The 26,513-nt window shown below is 42.8% G+C and overlaps 1 protein-coding gene across 1 annotated transcript in view; it reads right to left on the reverse strand.

The window, feature by feature from the left end:
• Positions 1 to 13,006: 13,006 nt before the first annotated feature.
• The window catches only part of PPP1R14C (protein phosphatase 1 regulatory inhibitor subunit 14C), a 94,623-nt gene continuing 81,116 nt past the window's right edge, over positions 13,007 to 26,513 (reverse strand). Inside the window, exon 4 of the mRNA XM_024122696.3 lies at positions 13,007 to 14,449. Coding sequence (XP_023978464.1) covers positions 14,375 to 14,449 — 75 coding nt within the window. The 3' untranslated portion in view covers positions 13,007 to 14,374. The remainder of the gene's footprint in view (positions 14,450 to 26,513) is intronic.

The raw sequence follows: 26,513 nt of genomic DNA on the forward strand, positions 1-26,513 counted from the left end.
TACCACCTGCTCGGGCCACACACCGGTTTCCAGAAGTGGGATAAGCCTCATTCTGTAAGAATTTTATGGAGAAGAGTGACTCTGGCACTCCGCTCCTCAAAGGTAATTGATAAACATCTGAGTTCAGGGCTTCCCTGGTGGCACAGTGTTTAAGAATCCGCCTGCCAGTGCAGGGGACACGGGTTCAAGCCCTGGTCTGGGAAGATCCCACATGCCGCGGAGCAACTCAGCCCGTGTGCCACAACTACTGAGCCTGCACTCTAGAGCCCAAGAGCCACAACTACTGAGCCCGTGCACCACAACTACTGAAGCCCGCATGCCACAACTACTGAGCCTGCGTGCCTAGAGCCCGTGCTCCGCAACAAGAGAAGCCACCGCAATGAGAAGCCTGCACACCGCAGCGAAGAGTAGCCCCCGCTCGCTGCAGCTGCAGAAAGCCCGCGCACAGCAACAAAGACCCACTCAGCCAAAAATAAATAAATAAATAAATTTATTAAAAAAAAAAATCTGAGTTCACACAAGAGGTTCCCATGAAAATGATGAAACATGCAAGGAGCATACTGGATGGAAGGAAGGGAGGGAGGGAGGGAGGGAAGGAGGGAGTCATGGACTATCAGGGAGAAAGGGGAGGTGACAGATTTTGTGACTCTCCAGAATCATCTCAGGAGCATTTGACAGTATCTAACAGGCTTAGAGACACAGGTAGCCTCATCCTCGTGGTGCTCAGAGCAGGACCATGCACTAGCAAGTTGCCCAAATCTGCCAGCGTACTGTGTGTACAGTCCTCAAATTAAGAATGGTTTTTATATTTTTACAGGATTGTGAAGAAGTTGGGTTGGAGGGTGGGGTGTAGGGAGAGAATTGACAGAGGCTGTCAAAAGCTTTGTGGCCACAAGGCTGAAAATTTTTATGATCTGGCCCTTTATAGGAAAAGTAAGACACACTGGGAGAGAAGAAGAATGCAGCCTAAGGCAGCCAGGGAAGAAATCGTACAGATGATGCTTCCAGACAGAATGAAACAGATTGGAGCTGCCAGAGTATGGTGAGACCTGCAAATAAAACCTTGGGGCTAGGAGAAAGGATTCTGCTAACTGGAGTGTATAATTTAAGAGGTGAACACAGTACAAAGCCCTAGAGGGACTGACTGCAGGTTTAATTAAAGATGATTTTCCATAGCCTTGTCCTCGATTTAAAAAACATCGGCGCTGAGAAATGCTGGAAAAAAACATGTGTGCCTTGTTAGACGGGTTTCTCCTTCTTTGAAACTTAGCTATGGATGTCCATTGTCCTACCCATAATTTTCCCCCATGGGGATGGCTACTGGATTTAGGGTACTTACTCAATGGCCACCTCCACCCCCAGCCAAGTATGACCCCAAGAGGGAGAAATGATACAAACACATTTCAATACTAACGAGTAGAAAGTGTAATACACAGACAACAAAGATCAAATCAAAAGTTCTTTCAGGTCCTCCAAGCTTCTAACTATGGAATTGGAGAGCTTGAGAACTGTGGGGTACAGACACTTGTCCCTCACAGGCTGGTGTTCCAGTCTTGCTTCTAGAGATTCCTGATGGTGGCCTTGCAGACTTAAGGTGTGCTGTCAATTCCACTGAACTGCCCCGGTTTCACACCTGTGGTTGAGCAGAATCAGATCAACGATGGGAACAGATCAAGAAGGAAGAGGGAGGAGAAAAAGCAAGGGCCTTAAGGGTAGAGATCATCATTTTTTTTTTAATATATATATATATTTAATTTATTTTTTTGGCTGTGTTGGGTCTTCGTTTCTGTGCTAGGGCTTTCTCCAGCTGCGGCGAGTGGGGGCCACTCTTCATCGCGGTGTGCGGGCCTCTCACTATCGCGGGCTCTCGTTGCGGAGCACAGACTCCAGACGCGCAGGCTCAGTAGTTGTGGCTCACGGGCCCAGCCGCTCCGCGGCATGTGGGATCCTCCCGGACCAGGGCTCGCACCCGTGTCCCCTGCATAGGGAGTTCTCAACCACTGCGCCACCAGGGAAGCCCGAGATCATCATTTTTAAAACTGAAATTGAGCAAGAAAAGTATTCTAAGTGACTAAATGCAGTATCTCTCTAATTATATAATAGTAGGGTGCTGTATGTTTATATATGCTAATATACATACAAACTCTAATCCGGTTGCTTTCCCACTTTACAGATAAAGAAAGCAAGGGGCAGACACTTAAGGCAGCACCTGAAATCACATAGATAGTAAGCAGCAGAGCTGGGGCTGGCTCCAAGCCCAATGCTACTGATTGATTGATTGATTGGCACCGTGTCTTTGCAGCTACTCAAGCTTCCGATCTGATGAACATACTTACCATACTTACTTGCTTCTGGTAGATGGTTTTTGTTTTTTTTTTTTTTGGCCGCGCCTCACGGCTTGCGGGATCTTAGTTCTCTGACCAGGGATCAAACGTGGGCCCTTAGCAGTGAGAGTGCAGAGCTCTAACCACTGGACCACCAGGGAATTCCCCTGGAATTCGATGTTTATGCTGTGCCCGACCTTTTACATTTATTGTTCATTTGCACCTTTCTACTCCACAAGATAGTTAAGGCAAATATTCTTAATTTTAAGAGGAGGAAACAGAAGCCCAGACAGAATCAGTTGCCCAAAGACCCCAGGCTGGGGTGTGACAGATCCAAGTGCTTTTTTCACTCTGCCAACCTCCTAGAGCCCACTTGAGGCCCACTGTGGACCTTATCACAGTGAAGACGGTGCCTGCCCCATCCACCCCCTTGCAAACTTCAATCTCATGGCCCCTCGGGTATTGTTCTGAGCTAGACCTTTCTCTATGATATTTGTAGTGCATGAAATTTTCTGTGGAGTAAATATGCAGATCGATGTACCAGAATCACAGACTGCTTCATCTAGCACCAAGGGAGGGCCTGCCTCAAGGCATATTTAGTTTTGCTATTAAAAAATTTTTAATTATGAGTGATGCCCTTACTTTGTTTGGGGAGGCTTATATCACAAGATGGGAGCCAAAAGACGTGATGGCCCATACACAGCCCTCACACACCCAGACCCTCCCCATCAGTAAGGAATCTGCCAAAAGCAAAGATGATTCAAGTTCAAGATCCCTACCAAGAGTACGTGCTGGTTAACTTGAAGGAGAACAAATGTCTGATTGTTGGGTCTCTGATGAATGTGGTGGAGGGTTGTGATGTGGAGGAGGGCGGGGGCCAAGGGGCCCCCCTATGGCTGCTGAAAACTCTTCTGGTAGGCGCTGCTAACCCTACCCCTTATAATAACCTAAGCTTGCTTCCTATAGGAGTCTTTCTTATAAAATAAGTGGCACTAAGGGAACTATATTCAATATCATGTGATAACTCATAATGGAAAAGAATTTTAAAAAGAATGTGTATATATATCTATGCATGACTGAATCACTTTGCTGTACAGCAGAAATTAACACAAAATCGTAAATCGACTATACTTCAATTAAAAAAAACAAATAAAATAAAATTAGCGGCACTATAACTTGGCCTCAGGGCCACCATTTAAAATGAAAGGGGGAGACCAGAGGCGGCAGCAACATTATTTTAAAAACCTGAAATGCAGAGCGAGGTGGGCCAGCTCCATCCACTTTCCGGAGGAGACAATCCCATCTGACAACTACAGGTAATTTAAAAGCTCTTGCGTCATGAGAACCTACTGTATAGCACAGGGAACTCTACTCAGTGCTCTGTGGGGGTAGAGATCATTTTTTTTTTTATATATATATATATATATATATATTTAATTTATTTTTTTGGCTGTGTTGGGTCTTCGTTTCTGTGCTAGGGCTTTCTCCAGCTGCGGCGAGTGGGGGCCACTCATCATCGCCTACTCCACAAGATAGTTAAGGCAAATATTCTTAATTTTAAGAGGAGGAAACAGAAGCCCAGACAGAATCAGTTGCCCAAAGACCCCAGGCTGGGGTGTGACAGATCCAAGTGCTTTTTTCACTCTGCCAACCTCCTAGAGCCCACTTGAGGCCCACTGTGGACCTTATCACAGTGAAGACGGTGCCTGCCCCATCCACCCCCTTGCAAACTTCAATCTCATGGCCCCTCGGGTATTGTTCTGAGCTAGACCTTTCTCTATGATATTTGTAGTGCATGAAATTTTCTGTGGAGTAAATATGCAGATCGATGTACCAGAATCACAGACTGCTTCATCTAGCACCAAGGGAGGGCCTGCCTCAAGGCATATTTAGTTTTGCTATTAAAAAATTTTTAATTATGAGTGATGCCCTTACTTTGTTTGGGGAGGCTTATATCACAAGATGGGAGCCAAAAGACGTGATGGCCCATACACAGCCCTCACACACCCAGACCCTCCCCATCAGTAAGGAATCTGCCAAAAGCAAAGATGATTCAAGTTCAAGATCCCTACCAAGAGTACGTGCTGGTTAACTTGAAGGAGAACAAATGTCTGATTGTTGGGTCTCTGATGAATGTGGTGGAGGGTTGTGATGTGGAGGAGGGCGGGGGCCAAGGGGCCCCCCTATGGCTGCTGAAAACTCTTCTGGTAGGCGCTGCTAACCCTACCCCTTATAATAACCTAAGCTTGCTTCCTATAGGAGTCTTTCTTATAAAATAAGTGGCACTAAGGGAACTATATTCAATATCATGTGATAACTCATAATGGAAAAGAATTTTAAAAAGAATGTGTATATATATCTATGTATGACTGAATCACTTTGCTGTACAGCAGAAATTAACACAAAATCGTAAATCGACTATACTTCAATTAAAAAAAACAAATAAAATAAAATTAGCGGCACTATAACTTGGCCTCAGGGCCACCATTTAAAATGAAAGGGGGAGACCAGAGGCGGCAGCAACATTATTTTAAAAACCTGAAATGCAGAGCGAGGTGGGCCAGCTCCATCCACTTTCCTGAGGAGACAATCCCATCTGACAACTACAGGTAATTTAAAAGCTCTTGCGTCATGAGAACCTACTGTATAGCACAGGGAACTCTACTCAGTGCTCTGTGGTGATCTAAATGGGAAGGAAATCCAAAAAACAGGGGATATATGGATACATATAACTGATTCACTTTGCTGTACAGCATAAAATGACACAGCAGTGTAAAGCAGCTATACTCCAATAAAACAAAAACAAAAACAAAAAATAAATAAATAAATAAAAGCTCCTGCAAAGCCTTGGGTGGAAAACCAATGCAATTTCCAGACTCAATCAATCCCGTATAAAGATCTGAAGAGTTAGTCATAAAACATCCATGGCAGACATCAACATTTACTTTCCCGATTACTCATAAATAACCCCCAAGGACTTTTCACCGAAACTCTGACAACATACAAATAATGACCCCCTTAGTAATGAAGTTAGTATTTGAGGGAGTTGACTGGATTAATGATTGGTTATCTGTTTAAAACCTCTTCATTTCTGCTCGTTTTTCCCCAGACGATCATCACTGAATTAACATTCAGTTTGATATTTGTTGTTGGCCATAAAATGAGAGTTTCAACTCTTAAAGGGTTTCTGCCTTCAGGGTCTGCAGCTCATTAGAAATATTGCTTTGTCTGGTTCATCCTATACATGGATGAGTCGTTCTTGATATCATGGAGGTGGAAGGGTGGGAGACTGCTTAAGTAAGGGCAATTTCTCTTCCGAACATTAAATGTGCAGCCTGCTTGTAGAGTGGTTTTATGAAGTATCTTTCACGTTTCCTCCACATAGAGATCATAAATTACGAAGCAGCACCTTGGATTAAGTGAGACTCATGATAAAACACCTTGGATTAAGTGAGACTCATGATAAAACACGAGCAAAAAGAGCAATTAAGAGCTCCCTCCTAGAAGTTATAAAATATTTTACGGAATTTAAATTCCCGGCCCAAATATAACACAATAACTTTCTTTCTTTGCACACCTAGGAAACAAAAGAAGAATGTACAGAAAAGTGGTTTGTTGAGCGCCAGGGCATCATTCTTATCCTTTCTTCCCTCGGTTTTTTTCCCAGAGACAGGATGATAAAGTGTGGGCTTTTCTTCTACTCTTTGCTCTGCATTGCACACCAGTGTTCACGTGCTTGTCTTTCACGTGTTTGCTTGTTTGATGACCTAAACAAGATGCTAGAAGGGATGGGAGAGGAAGGAGGAGGAAAGGTATTTCTCCAGGTGTCCTGTCAGCCCCGGGTGTGCACAGATTAGGCAAAGGGCTTTGGCCGTTGAAGCAGACCTGTGAGGCTGAGCCTGTTGAAGTTAAATCTACACCAAAGGCTTGTGATCCTCAGACCTATGGGCGGAACTCACCACAAAAAGCAGAAGAGGAAAGGGACGTGGAACCCACCTCCCCAACGAGCCAGTGTGTGAATGAGATGGGACCAGCCCCACTGGCTTCCTTTAATTCCCCAACCAGGGATCGAACCGGCGCCCCCTGCATTGGAAGCATGGAGTCTCAACCACTGGACCACCAAGGAAGTCCCTGGAACCTGCATCTTTTATAATGGGCAGTAAGCTCATGTGCTTTTTGCTTTAGAGGGAGAAACAATCTCTATCCTCCAAGGCTGTTTGCTGCACATACAAACATATTGAAAACATTTGTCCATAACTAAGGCAATGTCTGCCCACAAACATGCGGAAACATGAGAGACCTGTGTAGAATTGTCTCCTTACAAGGATAACACTGAATTTATATATATGTGTGTGTGTGTGTGTATAAATGTGATCAACAGCACTAACGTTAAAGGCCTTTTTAAAATCCCCATGTTTGATAGGATATATGCTAATATACATACAAACTCTAATCCGGTTGCTTTCCCACTTTACAGATAAAGAAAGCAAGGGGCAGACACTTAAGGCAGCACCTGAAATCACATAGATAGTAAGCAGCAGAGCTGGGGCTGGCTCCAAGCCCAATGCTACTGATTGATTGATTGATTGGCACCGTGTCTTTGCAGCTACTCAAGCTTCCGATCTGATGAACATACTTACCATACTTACTTGCTTCTGGTAGATGGTTTTTTTTTTTTTTTTTTTGGCCGCGCCTCACGGCTTGCGGGATCTTAGTTCTCTGACCAGGGATCAAACGTGGGCCCTTAGCAGTGAGAGTGCAGAGCTCTAACCACTGGACCACCAGGGAATTCCCCTGGAATTCGATGTTTATGCTGTGCCCGACCTTTTACATTTATTGTTCATTTGCACCTTTCTACTCCACAAGATAGTTAAGGCAAATATTCTTAATTTTAAGAGGAGGAAACAGAAGCCCAGACAGAATCAGTTGCCCAAAGACCCCAGGCTGGGGTGTGACAGATCCAAGTGCTTTTTTCACTCTGCCAACCTCCTAGAGCCCACTTGAGGCCCACTGTGGACCTTATCACAGTGAAGACGGTGCCTGCCCCATCCACCCCCTTGCAAACTTCAATCTCATGGCCCCTCGGGTATTGTTCTGAGCTAGACCTTTCTCTATGATATTTGTAGTGCATGAAATTTTCTGTGGAGTAAATATGCAGATCGATGTACCAGAATCACAGACTGCTTCATCTAGCACCAAGGGAGGGCCTGCCTCAAGGCATATTTAGTTTTGCTATTAAAAAATTTTTAATTATGAGTGATGCCCTTACTTTGTTTGGGGAGGCTTATATCACAAGATGGGAGCCAAAAGACGTGATGGCCCATACACAGCCCTCACACACCCAGACCCTCCCCATCAGTAAGGAATCTGCCAAAAGCAAAGATGATTCAAGTTCAAGATCCCTACCAAGAGTACGTGCTGGTTAACTTGAAGGAGAACAAATGTCTGATTGTTGGGTCTCTGATGAATGTGGTGGAGGGTTGTGATGTGGAGGAGGGCGGGGGCCAAGGGGCCCCCCTATGGCTGCTGAAAACTCTTCTGGTAGGCGCTGCTAACCCTACCCCTTATAATAACCTAAGCTTGCTTCCTATAGGAGTCTTTCTTATAAAATAAGTGGCACTAAGGGAACTATATTCAATATCATGTGATAACTCATAATGGAAAAGAATTTTAAAAAGAATGTGTATATATATCTATGTATGACTGAATCACTTTGCTGTACAGCAGAAATTAACACAAAATCGTAAATCGACTATACTTCAATTAAAAAAAACAAATAAAATAAAATTAGCGGCACTATAACTTGGCCTCAGGGCCACCATTTAAAATGAAAGGGGGAGACCAGAGGCGGCAGCAACATTATTTTAAAAACCTGAAATGCAGAGCGAGGTGGGCCAGCTCCATCCACTTTCCTGAGGAGACAATCCCATCTGACAACTACAGGTAATTTAAAAGCTCTTGCGTCATGAGAACCTACTGTATAGCACAGGGAACTCTACTCAGTGCTCTGTGGTGATCTAAATGGGAAGGAAATCCAAAAAACAGGGGATATATGGATACATATAACTGATTCACTTTGCTGTACAGCATAAAATGACACAGCAGTGTAAAGCAGCTATACTCCAATAAAACAAAAACAATAAATAAATAAATAAATAAAAGCTCCTGCAAAGCCTTGGGTGGAAAACCAATGCAATTTCCAGACTCAATCAATCCCGTATAAAGATCTGAAGAGTTAGTCATAAAACATCCATGGCAGACATCAACATTTACTTTCCCGATTACTCATAAATAACCCCCAAGGACTTTTCACCGAAACTCTGACAACATACAAATAATGACCCCCTTAGTAATGAAGTTAGTATTTGAGGGAGTTGACTGGATTAATGATTGGTTATCTGTTTAAAACCTCTTCATTTCTGCTCGTTTTTCCCCAGACGATCATCACTGAATTAACATTCAGTTTGATATTTGTTGTTGGCCATAAAATGAGAGTTTCAACTCTTAAAGGGTTTCTGCCTTCAGGGTCTGCAGCTCATTAGAAATATTGCTTTGTCTGGTTCATCCTATACATGGATGAGTCGTTCTTGATATCATGGAGGTGGAAGGGTGGGAGACTGCTTAAGTAAGGGCAATTTCTCTTCCGAACATTAAATGTGCAGCCTGCTTGTAGAGTGGTTTTATGAAGTATCTTTCACGTTTCCTCCACATAGAGATCATAAATTACGAAGCAGCACCTTGGATTAAGTGAGACTCATGATAAAACACCTTGGATTAAGTGAGACTCATGATAAAACACCTTGGATTAAGTGAGACTCATGATAAAACACCTTGGATTAAGTGAGACTCATGATAAAACACCTTGGATTAAGTGAGACTCATGATAAAACACCTTGGATTAAGTGAGACTCATGATAAAACACCTTGGATTAAGTGAGACTCATGATAAAACACCTTGGATTAAGTGAGACTCATGATAAAACACCTTGGATTAAGTGAGACTCATGATAAAACACCTTGGATTAAGTGAGACTCATGATAAAACACCTTGGATTAAGTGAGACTCATGATAAAACACGAGCAAAAAGAGCAATTAAGAGCTCCCTCCTAGAAGTTATAAAATATTTTACGGAATTTAAATTCCCGGCCCAAATATAACACAATAACTTTCTTTCTTTGCACACCTAGGAAACAAAAGAAGAATGTACAGAAAAGTGGTTTGTTGAGCGCCAGGGCATCATTCTTATCCTTTCTTCCCTCGGTTTTTTTCCCAGAGACAGGATGATAAAGTGTGGGCTTTTCTTCTACTCTTTGCTCTGCATTGCACACCAGTGTTCACGTGCTTGTCTTTCACGTGTTTGCTTGTTTGATGACCTAAACAAGATGCTAGAAGGGATGGGAGAGGAAGGAGGAGGAAAGGTATTTCTCCAGGTGTCCTGTCAGCCCCGGGTGTGCACAGATTAGGCAAAGGGCTTTGGCCGTTGAAGCAGACCTGTGAGGCTGAGCCTGTTGAAGTTAAATCTACACCAAAGGCTTGTGATCCTCAGACCTATGGGCGGAACTCACCACAAAAAGCAGAAGAGGAAAGGGACGTGGAACCCACCTCCCCAACGAGCCAGTGTGTGAATGAGATGGGACCAGCCCCACTGGCTTCCTTTAATTCCCCAACCAGGGATCGAACCGGCGCCCCCTGCATTGGAAGCATGGAGTCTCAACCACTGGACCACCAAGGAAGTCCCTGGAACCTGCATCTTTTATAATGGGCAGTAAGCTCATGTGCTTTTTGCTTTAGAGGGAGAAACAATCTCTATCCTCCAAGGCTGTTTGCTGCACATACAAACATATTGAAAACATTTGTCCATAACTAAGGCAATGTCTGCCCACAAACATGCGGAAACATGAGAGACCTGTGTAGAATTGTCTCCTTACAAGGATAACACTGAATTTATATATATGTGTGTGTGTGTGTGTATAAATGTGATCAACAGCACTGTTAAAAGTGCCCTTTTTAAAATCCCCATGTTTGATAGGACTTCCTACCTCTAGAATCCACCAAAACAAGGTGAACCCCAACCAGCAAGGTCATTTAATACACCCTACTTGAAGAGCCTAAAGCCAAAGGCAATATGTATCAGAGATAAATCTGGCCTTATTTATTCAATGGAGCCAATAAAAGCACCAGAAAAACAGATTTCCAGGACCTAATTTGCAGTCGTTCTCGTATCAGTACTCTACTGAGATGCCCGTCTGGTGTGCTGTGGTGGGAACATCCACACAGCCAAGACAGGTGGAGAACAATCCAGTCTTACACAAACAATTCACCCCCAGGCAAGCAAGTCCTTCACGGGGACTCCGGGCTGTAAATGAAAATCAAACATCGGTGTGTTACAAGAATTGGAAACCACATTACCTGGGCTGCTCTTTCTCCTAATTTTGTTCTCTCAGGAAACTGATGAAAGGGTGCTCCATGCCAAGCTGCTAAGGCCAAGCCCAGGAGCTTTTTGTTAGGGGAGAAGGCATAAGAGCCCGGAAACAGAGGGGCCGCAGTACAGAGCCTACAGCTTGGGAGCCCTTCGTTCTCAGGACTGAGAGAGAACCGGCAGGTGGCCGAGGACCCCTCTGACCACAGAGCCTCCCCACGCGCCCCCGCCAGCTCAGGGGCCCGGCTCACTGTAGATGGAGTTCCCAGCTTTCACTCCTGTGCATGGGACTGAGAGTAACCCCTGTAAGAGGCAGATAAGCCTAATGGTCAAAGGGTTTGAATCTCAGCTCTCTAACTGTGTGACCTCAGGTAAGCTGCTTAACCTTTCTGAGTTGATTTTCTTATCCGTAAAGTGAGGATAATGCAACGCACCTCATGAGATTAATGTCAAGATTTAATGAGATAAGGCAGGTAAGCACTTAGCACAATGATCAAGAAATGGGAACTATTATTATGATCGTTGTAAATGGACACCACTCCGTAAAGTTTACACTTAGATTTCCCAGTGTTCCAGTGATCACTGGGCCACAAGTTGGATACTTTGGAGTCATTTCCCTAGGGCTGTGCTTTAATTCCCCTCCAGTAGAAAACACAAGGAGAAACAGTTAATGTGCTCACGTCACAGCTGCCACCTGCTGTGACAGCACAAGCAGGATGCCATGTGATCAGATGTGTGCATCAGACTACACAAGAATGACCCAGTGGCCCAGGGCCGCTCGACCTGGGGACCTGAAAAAATGCCTAAGCTCTGCTCCTACAAATTCTGATTAAGTCGGTCAGGACTGGGGTCTAGGCATCAGCTGTTTTTAAAGCTTCCCAGGTGATTCAAACGTACACTCAGGTCTAAGAATCACTCTCCTAGCTGGGAAGGACACAGTTGAGTTTTCTTGAAGAATTTTTTATCATATTTATTCAATTGGCAAACACCAGGGGCCTGAGTTATAAGACCCAGTTCTAACCTCAAGGATCCTAGAGTCGAACAGAAGAGATAACAGGTGAATAGCCAGGAGTAATACCGTGGAGACATGCCACGAAGCTGTGCACACACTTAGGAGGGGTCCAATCCAGCTCTCCAGAGAGAGCCTGTTGGTGGAGAGGGTGTTCCAGACCCAGGCAATAGTTTTAGCAAAGCTTTGGAGGAAAAAAATACAGAGAACCTTCCAGACACCCCAAGGAATTCAATAGGACTGGACGTTAGTCTAAGGCCAAAGGAGAAGGCTGGAGAGGCAGGGACCAATTCCTTGTAGGGAAGTCAGAAGGGTTTGGGTTTTAAGTAGGCGGATAGAGTGATCAGAACTGTCTTTGGGAACGATTATTCTGGCTACTGGGTGGAGAACAGCTCAGAGGGAGGTAAGACCGGCCAGGGGGAAGCCAATTCCAGGGTGCTTGCAGGAATCAAGGCAAGATTCCACCAGGGGCAGATTTGAGTGGCTGGCGGGGGAAGAGCTTGGAGACTAAGGGTGTGCTGGGACCAGGACGGGGAGTCGAGGAGGCGGTCCAAGCTTGTGGCTTGCGCGCTCAGGGCAGTCAGGGGATGCCAGTCCCTGAGCAAGGGCAGGGAGGAAAGGCAGGCAATGTGTGATGTGGTAGGATCAGAGGCCTTTGGAGGAAAAGTTCATTCTTATTTCCTCTGAAGACCGTAACTTGGGCTGGTCAAGCCTAACAGAAGCCCTGCAAATTCTGATTTTTCTATACTCACAGGGTGCATGGGTTTCTAACAATAATTGGAATATCTGAGTAATCTGAAATCTTGAGGATTTACACCAGATGGGCAAAAGGGAGTTTTAGTGAAATGCAAGGGGTGTGGCCTGAGAGAGGGGTGGACTAGAAGGCAGGCAGGGCCAAGGGCACAGAGTCACTTTCTGTTTCCTTCTCAAGCCGGGGATGTGTCCCGGCCCCTTTGCTTTCACTGCCTGATCTGGAGACACCTCAGGTGAGGTCTAGGATCAAATGACAAAAGACCTGAAAATGAAAAGCTAGATATAGGTGCTTGGTACCCTTGTCTGCAGAGCATCTGACAAAGTGAAATCATCATGTCAATGTTGTTTTTTCCAAGGCAAACACGTAAGCAGAATTGTAAGCAGCTTCATTTATTTGCGTAAATAGCTTGTAAATAAATCATTGGTAAACATTACAAAATTAAATACATTTTCAAAAGCTTGCCAGTGTACATAAAATTCACAAACATAGTTCTTTTAAAAAATAAAATATGTTCAGAGCACCCTTGATATAAAATGCCTGACCCCTGTCCTCTGACAGGGCCACCTAGAGACACCTTACAGTATGGGGGGTTTCTGTGGGGAGGCAGTCCTCCTGGAGGAAAGCAAGAGTTTTTCCTCTGACCTTTGACCCCGCCCACACCCATCTGCATTTTGATCCTTCTCCAAGGAGCTGGTATAGAACTGAGAGGGGCAGGGCAGGCATCCCAAGCTCTGCTCCAAGCAAAGGGATCAGGGTGCACAATTAGGGCCAGAGTCCTCACCACATGCCACTAAGAGAAGCCAGAAATGAAATCTCCACCATGCTTCCAAACCAGCAAATGCTCCTGTATCCACTTTCTTGAGAGGAGGTGAGGCTTTCTCCCTTTTACATCTGCTCATTACTCAGCTCACCCCGCCTTGGTCTGATGCTGCCCGGTCACCAGCGACCAGATCTACTTCTAAGGAGGAAGAAACTTAATCTGCTCACTTCCTTATGACCTGCTTTCATGGAGAGAGAATAATACATAGTATTTGGTTGAAAGCAGAGAATGAATTGCTACACGGTGCTTCCTTGTTCCACTGCAAAACACCACTCAGGTAGCCTGGGCATTTCTCTAGAAATCTGAATAAACATTCAAAGAAAGGGTTCAGGAAACTTGAATAATACCACAAATGAGGCAATATGTACATAACCTGGCAAAGCATCCGATTAACAATGATACAAAGTCCATAAATTAAGCCCTTGACCAACCCCACATTGCTGTAGTGTAGCTCATTAAAATAACGGATACACTGAATTCTTTCACTTTGGTGCATAAAGTGAATGTTGTAGGTCTCCAGTACTCACACGAAGAATACCTAGTGGCCTCTTGAAAACATACGTGCTGTGACCTCCAATGAAAGGACAACCACAAGCTTATTCCATCAGTGTGAAATAAAACTCACATCAACATGTTAACTTAGTTGCCTGAAGATATATGCAAGCACGAGAAATTCAACTTCTGAGTCAAATGTACAACTTAAGAAAAAAGTCTAAGAAAACCATCATCCCTGTATAGTTAGGTCCTAAACATCTGGTTTCTCCAAGAAGATGCCTGGCCCAGCCCATCCCTGCGTGTCTGCCTGGTTTGTTAATCCCTGGTTGGCCTGAAACCAGAGTGATGATGTCTTTGCTATTAAAATATCACACCAACAAAACCTTTCAAAACAACAACAAAAAAGTAACGTTCTTGAATAAATGTCTAATAGATACCACCCCTCCCTACCCCCCAAAAAGTTGCTCATAAGGACAACTATTCTTTAATAAAAGTCTTCGTGAAGTCGAAATCCCTTCCTGGGTCTCCAGGAGAGCTCCACCTGGTCCGGAATTATAGAGTCTTCTTCTGCGGGGGGCTCAGTTTCCTCATGCCTCTGATCCGGGAGAGCAGCTCCTTGATAAATTCCTAAGAGATCACAAGAAGTTATTATGAGGGGGTCATGCTATTAAAATTTGGGTTTAAAATCTGCTTGAAGTCATTGATGTCAACTGCAGTTAACCTTAGTTGATGAGCTTAGTTGGGTGTGTTAACTCAACTGGTACAATATAGGACATTTTTAAACAAATGAAGATGCTTAACCTTCACACCATCCTGCCTTCTCACTGCTGTACTCTTTAGAGAGAAAACCAAGCTGCCTTTACTCACTGACGTTAACCACCTGGCCCCTGAAGGCCTATGTGGTTTAGATCAATTCCTCCCAACCTTTACTAAATCTTTAATCCGTGCATACAGATCACCTGGGGAGCATGTAGACTCTGAATGAGTAGGTCTGGGTGCGGCTGAAGATTTTTGCATTTCCAACTGGCTGCCAAGTGACGCCAGCGTTAGTCTCTGGACCACACCTGAAATAGCAAGGCTAGACCAGTGGTCTTCAAATTTGAGTGCACATCAGAATCACCGGTTGGGGGGGGACCTTATTATATAAACCAAAGAGTGCTGGGCCCACTCCCAGAGTTACGGACTCAGTAGGTCTGCGGTGCGGCCTGAGAATTTGCATTTCTAACTAGCTCCCGGGTGACACCTATGCCTCTGGTCTCAGAAGATTACTGAGAACCACTGGTCTAGATCACAGTAAGAGTCTCTTGACTTTATCTGACTACAAATCACAGTTTGGAAAGTAAAACAGACACGTTTACATTTGCAACCCAGTACATACAAAAACATACCTGAAGTAAGAATTTAAAGAATGAATACTTACTATATGCCATGCACCCTATCGTTCCTATTCTGTTCTAATTTCATTTACAAGGTAATGCTGGGGGAGACCCACTAAAATGATGTCGTGACTATTCATGGATGAAAACCCAAAGATTAAATAAAGGACAACCTAGAATGCTTCCCACTTTAAACCCTCAGCAATCTTGCATTGCTGCCTCATGTATTAAAGTTTTTGCCTACCAAATGCCACATTTATTAGATAACAGTTACTTTGTCCTCCTTTTTTATATTTGTTGAAGCAAAGCTGACAGCCAGTCAGACTCTCTGATCAGCAAAGGACAGCCAGTGCACGACAGAACTATGCACAGTAGGGGCATCCCAGAGCAAAAACACTAAAGAGCCTTCCTCTCCGTTACGGCCTCTGAAAAACAGCTCCCAGACTATCTCGCCTACCAGTTACAACCCAGAGTCATAGCACCCAGACTAAATGATCCCTGTGTTTCTCTCTAGCTCTAAAACACAATATGCTTAAATAGTTCGTATTTTATTAGCCACCACGATTTCTTCTCTTAATAAGCTTTTTGCTATTATAAAAATAACATGTGCTTTTTCTAGAAAACCTAGAAAATACAAACCAGCAACAATTACTCTTCAGAATGAACCACTATTAACATATTTTCTTCTATGGAAATTATTTTTACCTAATTAAGATCATACTGTATAAATATATCTTTTTTTTCACTTAGCATTATGTCAAGGCTTTTTCCCACAACATTAGTCTTTTTAAAAATTAATTGTAATGGTTATACGGTCCTTTATTATATGGATGTTCTACAGTCTGCTTAATTCCTCCATCACTGGATATTTGGTTGGTTCCTGGCTTTTCAAAATTATAAATGATGCCACAATTAACATCTTTGTGTATAAATCTCTCTCTGCAATTTGGATTATTCCATTTGGAGAGCTATCCAGTAGTAGGCCAAAGGACATAAACGTTTTAATCACCACTGTTTCTGAACTTGGACACAATAGAATACACAGGAGGTAAGATGACACCCTATTTTAGTTTTCTGAACACTACTTTTATCTAATTTAAGAACTTTCTAGGATGAAATAATGTCAAATTTCCCCACTTATATTTTCCCCACTTATATTCAATTTTCATTTTGTAAAGTTAAATGCATTTCCTGTTGCCCCCTTTACCATGTGGTTTACACAATACATAGGATACTGAGCATACAGTTTTAATTTCATTGTTTGTTTTTTTTTTTTTTTTTCCGTTACACGGGCCTCTCACTGTCCTCCCGGACCGGGGCACGAACCTGTGTCCCCTGCATCGGCAGGCGGACTCTCAACTACTGCGCCACCAGGGAAGCCCTAATTTCATTGTTTTTGCAATCTGTTACTCAAATGACTGCTGTGAAAATTTCAGCACTGGAGTGTAATTTTCCTTTCCTTTTTTTTTTTGAAGCAAAGGTCAAAATCACAAACCTTATCATTTATTTTAACTCTGGTCATATTTCTGCACTATTTTAATAACATATTCTTCATAAAGACCATTATAAAAATAAAGGCTAAAATCACATAAGGAATAATGTACCCTAAACTACAGACCTTTCTTCTTCAAGAGAAAAGCGATTTGGTAATTTAAATCAAATTCAAATTTTCTCCAAAAATTGGTCATGCTGTACATAAATCTCAGTGATTAAAAAGTTTAAATAATGCATCTTATACTTATGATATATTGACATTAATGAAAAACTCTAGTTTTAAGTTTTATATTAATGCAATTTATATGTCTATAACTTAATATAACTGTATTGTACATATTTTAAACCATTCAATACATTTGCATAATGAGATGCTCAGCTAAGTTAAAAAATAGCAAGACCAATATTGATTCTTCAGAGAGAAACTTGATAACACCACTTGCACAGAAAGATTCTGTTGGTCACAGATGATTCTCAAAGAAGATTCAAGGATCTCTAATCAAAAATACTGACTGATGGGTCTTGGCTTATATTACTCAAAAATACTTTATATAAGTAACAACATATCTCATTCACTTCCAAAACAGATCACTCGGACTTGGGTTGGGGACGCTAATTTAGTCAAAGAAGGACTGCCCCTTTGAAGAAATGACTTCTGAGTTGCAACTTGAATTAAGAAAGAGAGCCAGCTTGAAGAAGATCTGGGGTCTGGGTCATGGCACGTGTGCAGAGTCACTGCAGAGGAACAAGCAAGGAAGTGGGTGTTCCTGGTGCAGAAAGGCCAAGGTGAGCACGATGGACGCCATGCTGGAGGTGCGAGGGCTAGCGCACCAGGGCCTTGTAGGCCACAGTAAGGCCACGAGGGAGCATCCTCGGTGTAATGGAAGACCACTGGAGGCTTTAAGTAGAGAAGCAACATCGTCTGGTTTAGGGTTTTAAAAGATCCCTTTGGCTGCTATGTGGAGAATGAGTTTTATGAAGACAAGAGTGAAAGAGAGATCAGTTTGGAGCTGTTGCAATGGTCCAGGCAAGGGATGCCAGTGGCTTAGAGTAAGTCCATGGAAGCCAAAATGGAAATAAATGGGTAGATCTGAGATCCATTTCAGAGGCAGAGCCTAGACCTTGCTGCTGGACTGAAAGTGGGAGTAGGTGCAGGGAGCAGGAACAGGAAAAAAGGAGATTAAGGTCACTGATCCTCAGCAGAACACTGGCAGAAGGGTGTGACGATTACTGAGATGGGGGATAACTGGAGGAAAAAAACAAGTTTACAGACTTGAGTTGCCTAGTAGGTACCTGAGGGTAAATGTCAAGAAGTCAGAAAACTGTAACTTCAGGTCTCAGCTCATGGCTGAAGACATAAATATGGGCATCACCAGCATCTAGATCAGTGGCTTTCACCTAAAAACAAAACCAAACTAAAAACCCTAAAAATCTCTCTGTGATCTATCCATGGTTATAGCAACCTAGTACACAGCGATGCAAGAAGGAAACAAAAGTTTTATGTAAAAACATAACTTTTACTACATGTAAGATATTTTCTATTCTATTTCATATTTTGAAAAAAATACAGGTCAAGACCACTTAATGGTTACCACCCGTAGTTTGTAAACACAATGATCTAGACCCAGGCTATTCAATACAGCAGCCCCTAACCACATGTGGCTATTTCAATTTAAACGAATTAAAATAAATAAAAATTAAAATTCACTTCCTTGGTCACAGTAGCCACATTTCAAATACTCAATAACCATATACATCTAGTGGCTACCACATTGGACAATGCAGATATAGGATTTTTTCCATCATCTCGGAAAATTCTATCAAACAGCACAAGATGACAATACTTGGAATCACAAAACCAGATGAGAAAATTTCGGAGGAAAGTGTAAATAGAGAGGAAGAAAAGGCCAAAACCAAGGCCAGAGGCCCTCTAACAAGTGAGATCTGGCAAAAGAGTTGGAGCCAGCAAAGGACACCTTAAAAAGAAGAACCAATGAGATAGGGGAGAACTCAAGAAAGTGTGCTGTTTTACTTTACTTTTAAAATGTTTAAAAATTTTTTTAAATTGAAGTATAGTTGATTTACAATATTGTGAAGAAAGTGTGCGGTTAAAGCCAACAGAAGGAATTGCTGATGAGAGGTTGAGTCAGTCAAAGACAGAGCTATTGGATTAGGCAAGAAAGGGGCCACTGTGTCCTGGAGGAGAGAAGTTTCAGTAGAATGGTTGGGATAGAAGCTCTCAACACTGAAAGGACTCCAGGGACTTTTCTGTAAACAGCTTTATTAAAATATAATTGTTATGCCATAAATTAGACATACTTAAAGTATAAAATTACTGTGAGCATACCATCTGTACAGTGAACATAATGGACCTATCCAATACCTCCAGCAGTTTCTTCATTTCCCTTGGCAATCCTTCCCATCTCCCCCTATTCCTTGCAATTTATATGTCTATAACTTAATATAACTGTATTGTACATATTTTAAACCATTCAATACATTTGCATAATGAGATGCTCAGCTAAGTTAAAAAATAGCAAGACCAATATTGATTCTTCAGAGAGAAACTTGATAACACCACTTGCACAGAAAGATTCTGTTGGTCACAGATGATTCTCAAAGAAGATTCAAGGATCTCTAATCAAAAATACTGACTGATGGGTCTTGGCTTATATTACTCAAAAATACTTTATATAAGTAACAACATATCTCATTCACTTCCAAAACAGATCACTCGGACTTGGATTGGGGACGCTAATTTAAGTCAAAGAAGGACTGCCCCTTTGAAGAAATGACTTCTGAGTTGCAACTTGAATTAAGAAAGAGAGCCAGCTTGAAGAAGATCTGGGGTCTGGGTCATGGCACGTGTGCAGAGTCACTGCAGAGGAACAAGCAAGGAAGTGGGTGTTCCTGGTGCAGAAAGGCCAAGGTGAGCACGATGGACGCCATGCTGGAGGTGCGAGGGCTAGCGCACCAGGGCCTTGTAGGCCACAGTAAGGCCACGAGGGAGCATCCTCGGTGTAATGGAAGACCACTGGAGGCTTTAAGTAGAGAAGCAACATCGTCTGGTTTAGGGTTTTAAAAGATCCCTTTGGCTGCTATGTGGAGAATGAGTTTTATGAAGACAAGAGTGAAAGAGAGATCAGTTTGGAGCTGTTGCAATGGTCCAGGCAAGGGATGCCAGTGGCTTAGAGTAAGTCCATGGAAGCCAAAATGGAAATAAATGGGTAGATCTGAGATCCATTTCAGAGGCAGAGCCTAGACCTTGCTGCTGGACTGAAAGTGGGAGTAGGTGCAGGGAGCAGGAACAGGAAAAAAGGAGATTAAGGTCACTGATCCTCAGCAGAACACTGGCAGAAGGGTGTGACGATTACTGAGATGGGGGATAACTGGAGGAAAAAAACAAGTTTACAGACTTGAGTTGCCTAGTAGGTACCTGAGGGTAAATGTCAAGAAGTCAGAAAACTGTAACTTCAGGTCTCAGCTCATGGCTGAAGACATAAATATGGGCATCACCAGCATCTAGATCAGTGGCTTTCACCTAAAAACAAAACCAAACTAAAAACCCTAAAAATCTCTCTGTGATCTATCCATGGTTATAGCAACCTAGTACACAGCGATGCAAGAAGGAAACAAAAGTTTTATGTAAAAACATAACTTTTACTACATGTAAGATATTTTCTATTCTATTTCATATTTTGAAAAAAATACAGGTCAAGACCACTTAATGGTTACCACCCGTAGTTTGTAAACACAATGATCTAGACCCAGGCTATTCAATACAGCAGCCCCTAACCACATGTGGCTATTTCAATTTAAACGAATTAAAATAAATAAAAATTAAAATTCACTTCCTTGGTCACAGTAGCCACATTTCAAATACTCAATAACCATATACATCTAGTGGCTACCACATTGGACAATGCAGATATAGGATTTTTTCCATCATCTCGGAAAATTCTATCAAACAGCACAAGATGACAATACTTGGAATCACAAAACCAGATGAGAAGATTTCGGAGGAAAGTGTAAATAGAGAGGAAGAAAAGGCCAAAACCAAGGCCAGAGGCCCTCTAACAAGTGAGATCTGGCAAAAGAGTTGGAGCCAGCAAAGGACACCTTAAAAAGAAGAACCAATGAGATAGGGGAGAACTCAAGAAAGTGTGCTGTTTTACTTTATTTTTAAAATGTTTAAAAATTTTTTTAAATTGAAGTATAGTTGATTTACAATATTGTGAAGAAAGTGTGCGGTTAAAGCCAACAGAAGGAATTGCTGATGAGAGGTTGAGTCAGTCAAAGACAGAGCTATTGGATTAGGCAAGAAAGGGGCCACTGTGTCCTGGAGGAGAGAAGTTTCAGTAGAATGGTTGGGATAGAAGCTCTCAACACTGAAAGGACTCCAGGGACTTTTCTGTAAACAGCTTTATTAAAATATAATTGTTATGCCATAAATTAGACATACTTAAAGTATAAAATTACTGTGAGCATACCATCTGTACAGTGAACATAATGGACCTATCCAATACCTCCAGCAGTTTCTTCATTTCCCTTGGCAATCCTTCCCATCTCCCCCTATTCCTTCTACCCCAGGAAAACACTGATCTGTTTTTTGTCACTATAGATTAGTTTGCATTTTTCTTGAGTTTTCTATAAACAGAATTGTAACAGTATATACTTTTTAGTCTGGCTTCTTTAGCTCAGCATAATTATTTTGAGGTTCAGCGATACTGTTGCATGTATTAATAGTTCATTTCTTTTTTACTGCCAAGTGGCATGCCACTGTCGAGAAGTATCACAAGTTGTTTACCCATTCACCTGTTGATGGAAATTTGAGTTATTCCCAGTTTGGGGCTATTACAGATAAAGTTGCTAAAACATCACATACAAGTCTTTGTATGAAATATGCTTCCATTTATTTTGGGTAAATACCTAAGAGTGGAATGGCTGGGTCATTGATCTATTTATGTGTCTGTCCTTACACCAATACCACAGTCTTGATAAGGACAGATTTTTATAAGAAGTCCTAAAATCAGGTAATGTTAATCAGCCAAATTTATTAATCTTTTTCAAAACTATTCTAGGTCCTTTAAATTTCCTTAATAATTTTAGAATTATTTAGCTTGTAAATGCCTACCAATAAAAACCTACTGGGTTCTCACTGAGACTGCATTAAATCTATAGATCAATTTGGAGAGAACTGACATCTTAACAATAATGAATCTTCTCACCCATGAAAATGGTATATCTCTACACCCATCTAAGTCTGGTTTAAGCAACATTTTGTGGTTTTCAGTGTACAAATATTACACATCTCCTGTCATATTTATTCCTAAGTATTCAATATTTAATATTTATGTTATTGTGACTGGTATGCATTTATTTCAATTTTTCATTGTTTGCTGCTAGTATATAGAAATACAATAGCTTTTTAAATATTTATCTTGTATCCTGCAAGCTTGCTGAACTCACTTATTAGTTCTAGTAACTTTTTTGTACTCTGTTGGATTTTCTACATAGACAATCATGTTGTCTGTGAATGAAGACAGCCTAAGTGAGTGTCAGCAGAAGAGAGGATAAGTGTATTCTAGTATATTAATCCATAAGAATGGGGGCTTCCCTGGTGGCGCAGTGGTTGAGAGTCCGCCTGCCGATGCAGGGGATGCAGGTTCGTGCCCCGGTCTGGGAAGATCCCACATGCCGCGGAGCGGCTGGGCCCGTGAGCCATGGTCGCTGAGCCTGCGCGTCCCGAGCCTGTGCTCCGCGACGGGAGAGGCCACAGCAGTGAGAGGCCCGCGTACCGCAAAAACAAACAAACAAAAAAACATAAGAATGTTATTGCTTTTTTCGGGAAAGACTATTGCCCTGCATTTGCAGTACTTGCATTCTCTTGGGATTCCAAAAAACTTGATTTGGGGAGAGAAGAGAAGCCTCGCCTAACTTCTTTGCAGTTAACACTTAATGCTTTGGGGTCCTGTACTTGGCAAGGAGAGTTGGTAAAGTGAGTAATACACTATTTTTGGAAGATAAGCCTGGACAGTTTGAAAATGTTAAGTTTGGGCACAATTATTTAACCCTGGAACTGCACCTTAAAAGCCAGCAGGGTAATAGCATGTTCTGTTGCCCAGGTGCCCACTGAAATTTATAAGGAATTCCAGAAGACACTTGAGTGTGGGCAGGTCTGCTAAGACAGTATAGTCTCAGGACCTGGGAGGCCCGGCGACCCTTTCAGGCTTCCTATGAGGTGAAGACTTGTCATAATGACACTAAGATATTGGCCTTTCTTACCATTCTCAAATAAACAGAGGATTTTCTAACAAGTGGAAAGCAGATGCCCATGAGAATCTAGATGTCTTACTAAAGAGATCCATGTCGGTTTCTAATGTATTCATGAATTATAATAAAGATGACTACACACACTTTTTAAAATGTTACTGCACAGGAACACAATAAAAATGAATAAACTAGAGCCTCCTGTATCAACATGGACAAATCTCAGAAATCTCACGTGGGCACAATAAGCAGGCTAAAGAAGAAAACTTGCAAAGTATCATTTATGTAGTTAAAAAGCATGCGAGGGCTTCCCTGGTGGCGCAGTGGTTGCGCGTCCGCCTGCCGATGCAGGGGAACCGGGTTCGCGCCCCGGTCTGGGAGGATCCCACGTGCCGCGGAGCAGCTGGGCCCGTGAGCCATGGCCGCTGAGCCTGCGCGTCCGGAGCCTGTGCTCCGCAACGGGAGAGGCCGCAGCAGAGGGAGGCCCGCGTACCGCAAAAAAAAAAAAAAAAAAAAAAAAGCATGCGAGATAATCCATGTGCACACTTGTCACTCCTACTTGGTTGCAAGGATCCAACTCCTCTTTGTTTTCCTAGCGTGGAGCTTAATACACAGGAGGTGCTCAGCAAAGGTTTGCAAGGTAAAGAAATGTGTGTATGAAGCAATTAATTCATACAGCTGAGGCATTAAAGTGAAGTAGGAGAGAGAGGCAACACGAGAATCTTTGTATATCAATGGGGGAGGGTGGAATCGTACAAAGTATCAACTGGCTCCAGCTACCATGCAGGAAGGTTCTAGAAGGTTCTCCTTTCAGCACTGGAACATTAGGCCACCTGGGGGAGTTAGGGAAAAGGAGAAGCACTTGGAGAAGAGCGGAGCCTAGGATGCTGGGGGTGGAGGGGTCAGGGAGGCATGTGCGCGTGCACACACATACAGAAGAGATCAAAGAAGCAATAGAAAGAAAAGAAACATTTCCAGTGACCCTGAAGACCTGACTTTATATGACATGCAGCCACCTGATTTACGGAGAGACTCCTAAGAGAGAAAGAAGCCAAAGTACACTTCTGAAGGGACCTGGCAGCATTGTGAGAACAAAAGGTCCCTCCTCGCTCTGTGGAGTTTTGGCCGTGTAGTGCTGGCACAGGGCATGGCCTCACAGTGGCCACATTCTCTCCGAGCTCTTGTCCCGGATCCCTCCTGGGCCCCGTGGCTTTCAGCTGCCACCCCCTCCTGCCTGCTGGGGTCTGCGCCAGAGGCGGCAGATGGATGCGCATTCTGTAATTAACACCATAGGCAGGCGTCTGGGACCCTTCCCTAGTCGCTCAAAGTGAAGTGATTCATCCGTTACACTCGGTGATGACACTGCTCTGCTTTAAGGAAGGTGGGTCCAACGGAAAGGGGGAAAAGGAGAAACCAGGGTGTCACCGCAAGTCGCCGCTCTGTGCATGATTAAACCGCATTCATGTTCTTTCAAGCATTTCAAGTCATTGGAAAAGATAAACAAGATAAATGGATACTATGTGGTAGCCCTTTGATTACAAGTATTTCCTGACAAAAGGACTTTCCAAAGAAATGCTTAAAACCGCAGCTCGGTGAGTGGTGCCACCAACCCCAGTGATTGTGTAGGTCGTGCAAGCTCCGAATTAAGGGCACCCAGCAGAACGCTGGAGGCTCTACCTTCTTGCCAGAAAAACACCACCCACCCCTTACACGGAGTACCGACTGGGGTGAAGAGAAACAGCAGGAGAGGGTTCTGAAGGCTGGGATCCATGGGGGTCAGCGACTTCCCCGTGTGCTGCCTCCTTCTTTGTCACCCCAATCAATGCACTAGTCATTTCCTAAAAATGCACATTCACAGGGCCCATCTGCTCCTGGTCCTGAACCTCACCGCCAAACGACGGCAAATTAAGTCACCTCGCACACGTTTTACATGGCTACCTGACGCTTCTTCCCAAAAGCCTGACATTCAACAGATGACATGGGAATCAGGCAAGTAGTGATCGGGTGGAGAAAGAAGAATTTCTTTTTTTAAATATTCAGATGTCATTGACATATAGCATTATACTGGTTTCACGAGTACGACGCAATGATTCAACATATGTATATACTGCGAAATAATCATGACGGTAAGTCTTGTTAACATCCATCACCACAAAGAGTTACAATTTTTTTCTTACGATGAACACTTTTAAGATCTACTCTCTTACCAACTTTCAAACATACAATACAGTATCGTGAACTAGAGTCACCAGGCTCTATGAGAAGAATTTCTAGATCCAACAAAGATTAGATACGTGAGAACGATGGAAGGGTAGGTAGTACGTACCTCTTTTCAAACGTGATGGCAACACCTGAAAACTGTTCCAAATGGCAAAATGTCCTCACCCGAAGAACCGGCTAAGCATTTGAAAACCACACTGTCAACTTTCATTGGCTTAAATATCGGGGTCACACAGGAGGCCAAAAGGGGCACGCAGTGAATCAGCCCTGATGAACACAGCTTCGGGGGCGACCCCATCCCTGTGTGATGCTGGGATTCGCTCCCTGCAGCCACTGGCATTACTCAGCACCACAAGGGCCATCATCACTCATCACGGAAATACTTCACTTCCCCTGCTTTTTGGGGGCGAAGGGAGAGGGTTTATCTTTAGAGAGGTTCGTTTGCTGACAGGGCACACCAGAACCGATCCTGTTTTCCATTATCTGAAAAGAGGTTTATGAATCTGCTTTGGGTGAGGGTTTGTGCCTGCTGTGCTTATAATGCCTTCTGCCAACGTGAATTCCTGAAGGCCTTAACCGCATCCTGGTTCCCCCGCCTTCAACTTAAAACCACTGACACTATTCTGTCTATTTATTTTCTTGACTATCCACTATTAAAGATTAATTTGTTCTGTGGGTAAGAGCAGTCCCATTAATCTATTTTAGAGATTCAGACCACTGCTCCTAGATTAATTTATTTTGTACCCAAATTCTAACCTTGGTTTATATGCACACTGCTCTTAGATTAATTTATTTTGTACCCAAATTCTAACCTTGGTTTATATGCAGCAGAACAGTTCATTTGCCCTCACCAGATTCAACCTTACTGGCATTTAATTCTTCCCTCACTTACTCATGGGTTTCTCACAATCCATACACTTGCAATTGCCTCAACATAAGGTCCCCATAAGTAATCCAACCACAGTAAATAATCAATGGAGTAAATTCAGCAAAATTATAATCTCCCACTTTATAATCACTAAGGAAACTACGTTCATCATGGGTCCCATTATCAATGAAGAACAATATTATTTACTACAAATACATGAATCTTATCTAAATGAAAGAAACCCATTTCTAAACTTTCTGAGATTTGCTTCTTTGATTATGACTCCCTTTGCTAAAGATATAGAAATCCAAAAGTCATGTGTCAAATTGTCTTCCTTCACTTACTCATGGGTTTCTCACAATCCATACACTTGCAATTCCCGCAACATAAGGTCCCCATAAGTAATCCAACCACAGTAAATAATCAATGGAGTAAATTCAGCAAAATTATAATCTCCCACTTT

The sequence above is a fragment of the Physeter macrocephalus genome, chromosome 10 (genome assembly GCF_002837175.3).
Source record: "Physeter macrocephalus isolate SW-GA chromosome 10, ASM283717v5, whole genome shotgun sequence".
Lineage (NCBI taxonomy): Eukaryota > Metazoa > Chordata > Mammalia > Artiodactyla > Physeteridae > Physeter > Physeter macrocephalus.